Genomic DNA, 6,631 nt, shown 5'->3' on the forward strand with positions numbered 1-6,631 from the left:
TTAATGTTTTTAAGGTAAATCCAAAGGATTTAGATTCAAAATATGCATACATTCAGGTTACACATGTAGTTCCTTACTTTGAAGAAAAAGAGTTGCAAGAAAGGAAAACAGATTTTGAAAGGACTCATAACATTCGTCGCTTTATGTTTGAGATGCCTTTCACTCAAGCTGGCAAAAGACAAGGAGGAGTGGAAGAGCAGTGTAAACGACGGACAATCTTGACAGGTACTCATTGGCTGGAAATTTCCTTTAAAAGAAAACTGTTCTTTGAAAAACGTATTTACTTCTTGATGCTGGGCTTTTCTGTATGTTCTGTATTTTGTCTGAAAAAATCCTTTAGAAGATTTCACGCCTGGCTTTTGGAGTTTACAAGAACAGCAGAATATATCAGGATGTTTTATACAATGCTTTGTAAAACAATTTTTAAAATGAGTGTGCACTTCAAGCTAATACTCAGCATTGTTGTACAGAAGCATGCAGAGTAAAAAATGTCAGTTAAAATATTTTCCATATTTTAACCCAAAAGAGGCTTTCCATTGGTTTCTTCAAGTGATAACTGTCAAACGGCTTTTTCTTTAAAATTTCAAGAACCACAAACCTGGAATTGTTTCAATTTTTCTTTGAAAAAGGCTTTTTTCTGTTTTGTATGTGTTGAACGTGTGAGCTTGTGTATCACCGCTTTAGTGTTAGTAGTGGTAAATTGAGATTACAGGAGTTAGTAGAATCAGTCATAGAATCATAGAATCCTTAGAGTTGAAAGGGACCTTTAAAGACCATCCGGTCCCACTCCCCTGCAGCGAACAGAGACATCCATGGCCAGATCAGGTTGCCCAGTGCCTGACCCAGCCTTGCCTTGAACGTCTCCAGGGACATCAACCACACCATTGGGCAACCTGTTGCAGCGCCTCACCACCCTCACTGTAAAAGGTTTTTTCCTTCGGTCTGAAATAATATGTCAGCTTTTTTTTCATATAGATAAATCAGTTTGTAGTATCAGCTTTACATAGTTAATACTTCAGAGGAAATCAATAATATAGTCTTGCTGTTTTTTAGTTCTTCTCCTCTTTGAGCTATGTGGATGATAAGCAATTCTTTTTACAATTCTCCTATTAATTAAGTTCATAGAATCATAGAATCACAAGGTTGGAAACGACCTATAAGATCATCCAGTCCAATCGTCTCCTCATCACCATTGCCACCACAAGCACTAAACCACATCCCGCAGCTCCTCATCCAGGCACCTCTTGAACACTGCCAGGGACGGCGACTCCACCACCTCCCTGGGCAGCCATTGCAGTGCCTGACCACCCTCTGAGAGAAAAAGTTCTTCCTTATGTCCAACCTAAACCTCCTCTGGTACAACTTGTGGCCATTTCCCCAGGTCCTGTTTGTTGCCTGGGAGAAGAGGCCAAACCCCTCCTCATCACAACCTCCCTTCAGGCAGTTGTAGAGTGCAATGAGGTCTCCCCTGAGCCTCCTCTTCTCCATACTAAACAGTCCCAGCTCCCTCAGTCTCATAAGACTTGTGCTCCAGACCCCTCACAGCTTTGCTGCCCTTCTCTGGACACGTTCCAGGGCCTCAACATCTTTCCTGTAGTGAGGGGCCCAAAACTGAACACAGTACTCGAGGTGCGGCCTCACCAGTGCTGAGTACAGGGGGATGATCACCTCCCTGCTCCTGCTGGCCACACTATTTCTAACGCAGGCCAGGATGCCATTGGCCCTGTTGGCCACCTGGGCACACTGCTGGCTCCTGTTCAGCTGAGCATCAACCAACACACCCAGGTCCTTCTCTTTTTCACAACCATAGTTCTAATGTTTTATTTCTTTGTTACTGTTATAGAAATAACAGTGAGGCTTCTGTGCTTTAATACATGTAAAGCTATGCATATTTAAATTTTCAGTATGTTGTTTCCCTGTGCAGGCAGTATTTAAAATTATGTAATGTATTTTAAAGCGGATGATGAGTTTTCACTTACAATTCTCTCAAAGTTCACTTTATTCAAAGACCTTTTAAAAACTTCATTAAACTCATTTTTGTCCACAGCTATACATTGCTTCCCATATGTGAAGAAACGCATTCCAGTAATGTACCAGCACCACACCGATTTAAACCCCATTGAAGTAGCCATTGATGAAATGAGTAAGAAAGTTGCAGAACTCAGGCAGCTTTGTGCTTCAGCTGAAGTAGATATGATCAAATTGCAGCTGAAGCTACAAGGGAGTGTCAGTGTTCAGGTAAGACCGTTCACTTTGCCATTCCATTTTTTTGCTTGCTTCTGTCACTGAAAAAGTATCAAAGTAGCATTTTACCATTAATTTTCATTGTGAGTATTCAAGCATGTCCTAAGTCAGTAATATGCTTGCTGTTGTTGGCAGTTTTTCCCAGAATGGGAAAAATACAAATATTTCATATAAACATTGATCAATTGATATTTATTTGTATTCAGAGGTTAAGATTATGTTTCTGGAATCTTTGGTGGTCTGAAACTAGAATAAAATAAAATAATAAGCAGATAATAATAATAATAACTAGAATAAAATAAAGTGACTTCCCATCTGAGCCAAAATTCACACCATTTATTTAGCTGTACATCTGCTCACATTAGGTTCAGCATGCTTGTTGCTGATTTTGTAGGGGATGAAGGGGGGAGCTTAAATACAGGAGAAGGACAATAGAAGAAAATCTCAGTGTGTAATGTTTTGAGTTTGTGTTTATGTTGTTTGGGTTTTTTTTATATCATCGTTAGCTAAGGCAAGCAAGGGCTGAATGTAGTAAAAAGAAATGATCAGATCCACCAAAATAGGATACATTGTGCGTGAATTTGGGCAAATAGAAATCAATATGGTACTGGTCTTACTAGTTATTTCTTATGAAGAAAATCCAGGATTTCTTGTTTTATTTTGTTGTTGTTGTTGTTGTTTTTTAATAGTTTTTTTGTTTGATTGGTTTAGTTTTAGATGCATTTAAAAAATAATTGTGCTCTACTGAGAAAGCCAGGACAATTGTGGTATCTGCTATTGCAAAGACAGTAAGTCAGAGAGCTAACCGTATTTTGTAATTCTTGTTCTTAGGTTAATGCTGGTCCATTAGCATATGCACGAGCCTTCTTAGATGACACGAACACCAAAAGATACCCAGACAATAAAGTGAAGCTACTGAAGGAAGTGTTTAGGTATGTTTGCATGTTTGTTTGTTTTTTAATAAAATACATAAAAATTCAAGACTGACAAAAGATTTTTAAAAACAGTTTTAAGTAGCATTTTTAATTACTTGTCTGGTTTTTGTATTCCTTTTTGAGATCTTTGTTATCATTTTATCTAAACCAGGCAATTTGTTGAAGCTTGTGGGCATGCTCTTGGTGTGAATGAGCGACTTATAAAGGAAGATCAGTTGGAATATCAAGAAGAAATGAAAGCCAACTACAGAGAAATGGCAAAAGAGCTTTCTGAAATAATGCATGAGCAAGTAGGTGCTGAGATGAATTTATGCATTCCACTATTCAAAATGTAGCTGAAATGTGTAGGGAAAGCATGTATTGTGCTTTACTTTAGGGAACTGTGCTCGTTTTCCTTTTATTTCTCTCAGAGTGCAAGCATAGCAGTTTTTTTGCATTCAACAGTTTGTCAGTGGGATGAAGTTCTGTTCATGTGCTTCTCTGTTTTCTATTATTTCCTCATCTTTTCTTCTCAAATACTGTGTTCTGAGTAGCTCTGTGCTATAGATTCTGGTGAAGCACAAGAATGCAGCATGTACACAGGATTTGTTTTCATTCTCTTATTCTTTTGTTACACCATGACAGAAAAGCTTACCACAAAAATAGGTTTATTGTAGCCACTGATAATGGAAAATACAATGAGATGAGGTCTGTAGGGGATGGAACCATTTGTCAGAACATGCTTTTTTATTTTTTTAGGAAAAAAAAAGGTTACTTCACGTATGCAGTCTTGAATGATCCCGCAAACAGGAAAAGAACTAATAAGAAACAGGATAGTTTGACTGTAATGTAATGGACTGAAAAGTAGAAGGCAGTGGTGTTTTTTTAGGAAGGGGATGAACAGATTGGACAGCTGATCAAAATAAATGAAGTGTATGGGAGAATTAGACAACTGTACAGAAGATCCCTTCAGAGAAGAGAGGAAAATGCTTTGGACAGATAGTGATAATGAAAGAAAAAATAATCCTACACTGGTGCAGGAAAAAAGTAAAAAAATATGGTGATGGTTTGAACACAGGAAGAAATAATCAGAATGCAGTGCAAGATGCTGATGTTTAAAAAATGCTCATGTGTGAATTTCCAAAGATTGAGGATAGGAGAAAAGATGTCATGCTTGTAACTTCAGGAGTCAATCAAGTTGGATGACAGTAAACGAAGAGAAGGGGCGAACAAATGACACTGTGAAGCAGTGAACAGAATATGAATGCACAGCATTGATGTACACTATTAGCCCACTATTGTGGGTTTTATACAAACGTAGTAATTAAAACATTCTATGTAAAAAATAAAGAAAAATTAGATTCATCTCATCTCGAAGGCTTAGGATCACAAAGCCTTCAGCCAAATCTTTAAGAATATTACCCTTATATGCCTGCCTGATGCTGTACTTGAAGAAAAAGCTTCTCACAGTGTTTGTTTTGCCACCGAAAAAAGCAGCAACTATTAGCTGTCTTACAATGGTGTGCGTTATGAAGAATTGCAAAAACTTTGTGTGGAAAATTGTATAAAATAATCTTAACTTATTTTTCTTTTTTTTTTTTCCCTTTGCTTGCAAATATCAGATGGGATGGTAATTAGTTTTCTTTACTTTTGCTCTTAGTTGGTCTAATCTTTGTGTAATTCCTCTAAGCTAAGGATGAATCTTCATATTCTTCATAAAAAGTGTACCTTGTTCAGTTTGCTCTCTCTCTCTCTCCCTATTCATCCTCTGGGTGAGTAGGTGTTATTAGATGACCCTGCTTGAGCCAAGAAAGTTGGTCAGGGGGGCTTCCGGCAAAAGCGGTCTGTGCTTCTGTGATGGTAGAAATGAAGTCCTTTCGGTGAACTATAGAAAGCAGTATTTTAATATCTGGTTTGTAATTGCTTGTGTCATTTTGGAACATGTTGATGAATGTTCGTTTTCCATTTTAAGATTACTCCGGTTGAAGAAAAGGCCAATGTTATGCCCAATTCGCTACACATTTTCAACGCCATCAGTGGAACTCCAACAAGCACAACAGTTCATGGGATGCCCAGTTCTTCTTCAGTTGCATGATTGTTTTGTAAAGTACGGTGGGGCTTTTTTGTTGGATTTAGTTTTTTCTTAGGTGTGTGGATTTGCTTCGTTGTGTGCAGACTCAGGATGATTTTGAAGCTAAATGTTGGGCACATGCAAGCTGCATAATGCATAAAAAAGTCTGAGCACACTTAGATATCAATGCAGACAGTGATAAGCAAATAGCAGTTACTGGTATAGTCCTTTAGAATAAGTAAAGGAGGTGCACATATAGTTTTTAATCTTCCTGGTAACACTTAAAAGCATTCACAGTGTCATCACAGAAGTGTGTGTTGAGAAATTATCAAGTTGAAGTTAATTTCTGCTTTTCATTAGAAAGTATTATTAAGATGAATTGCACATTACAAAAAGTGTTGTGGGATGTAATTTTGCAGATATGTAACATTCAGGTGTTCTTTTTTTGTGTATGGCACATAGAGATTGATTCCAAGTACAGGAATTATTTTGGGACTAGACAGAGACACTAGTTTTTTGGGTTTGATGAAACTGACAGTAGTAGTTTTTGTACCATTTGGCAAATTGTTGTGCTTTATTTTATACCTTGTTGCATTTTGGAAGTATGTGAGCTTGGATCTTGAACAACTGAATACAACCAAAGGTCTGTATTAATGAACATGGAGTTACACTAAACTATCAGTAGTAGTAAACTGTTATGTACATATTGTTTGTTAATACAGTCCATACAGTCTGTACATAAATGTATTACATTTCTAAGCATTTTTAATATTCATACCAGCTCTTTTCCTGCTTTCAGGTTATTGTGAAAATTTGCTCATTCCAAGTATATGCAGACTTTACTGTTCATTTATTCATGTATATAAATAAGTGCAATATAAAGATGTATACAGTCTTTGCTATGTTAGGTTTATATGCAGTTATTAAAAGAAAAAGTACTTTTTTGCCAAAGCGATGGAGTATGTAATTGCTGATCATGGTTCCTGTGGTAAATGGTGGTATAATTTAAAGCTTTTTCCATATTCTTATTCTTTTAAGACATTAATTTAGTAATTTTATATTTGGGGGAAATAAAGGTTTTTAATTTTATTTAACTGGAAGCACTGTCCTGCTGTAATTAAACATTCTGTACTACATCTATATTAAAAGAAAAAAAGTAGTTACTTTTCTCACCGTGTGTTCTGCTTTTTATTTTAGATTTGCCCATAAAACTGGTGAAAGATGAAAGCTTGATTAAAATTAAAAAACTTTTTGCAGCTTAAGTCGGAGACTAGATGAAGATGCTTCTGGGGTTATATATATGTCCTGTTTCTTGGTGCTGGAGGGATTGTAGGTCATTAGATAAAAAACAACAATTTGGGATCCATCTTGTTTGGTCCAAGTAACATAAACATTATGACAA

At 36.7% G+C, this 6,631-nt stretch overlaps 1 protein-coding gene across 1 annotated transcript; it reads left to right on the forward strand.

Moving 5' to 3' along the window:
- Positions 1 to 8: 8 nt before the first annotated feature.
- LOC122190932 (dedicator of cytokinesis protein 9-like) lies at positions 9 to 6,398 on the forward strand (the record flags this gene model as incomplete). The annotated part of the gene is made up of 5 exons (XM_042891078.1): positions 9 to 225; positions 2,048 to 2,238; positions 3,076 to 3,176; positions 3,331 to 3,469; positions 5,131 to 6,398. Coding segments are annotated over 5 exons (771 nt in total), but the record flags the coding sequence as incomplete, so codon positions are not given.
- Positions 6,399 to 6,631: the final 233 nt, after the last annotated feature.

Source organism: Lagopus leucura, unplaced genomic scaffold (genome assembly GCF_019238085.1).
Source record: "Lagopus leucura isolate 7727_CA_CO unplaced genomic scaffold, USGS_WTPT01 63664-0_obj-0_obj, whole genome shotgun sequence".
In the NCBI taxonomy this organism is placed as follows: Eukaryota; Metazoa; Chordata; class Aves; order Galliformes; family Phasianidae; genus Lagopus; species Lagopus leucura.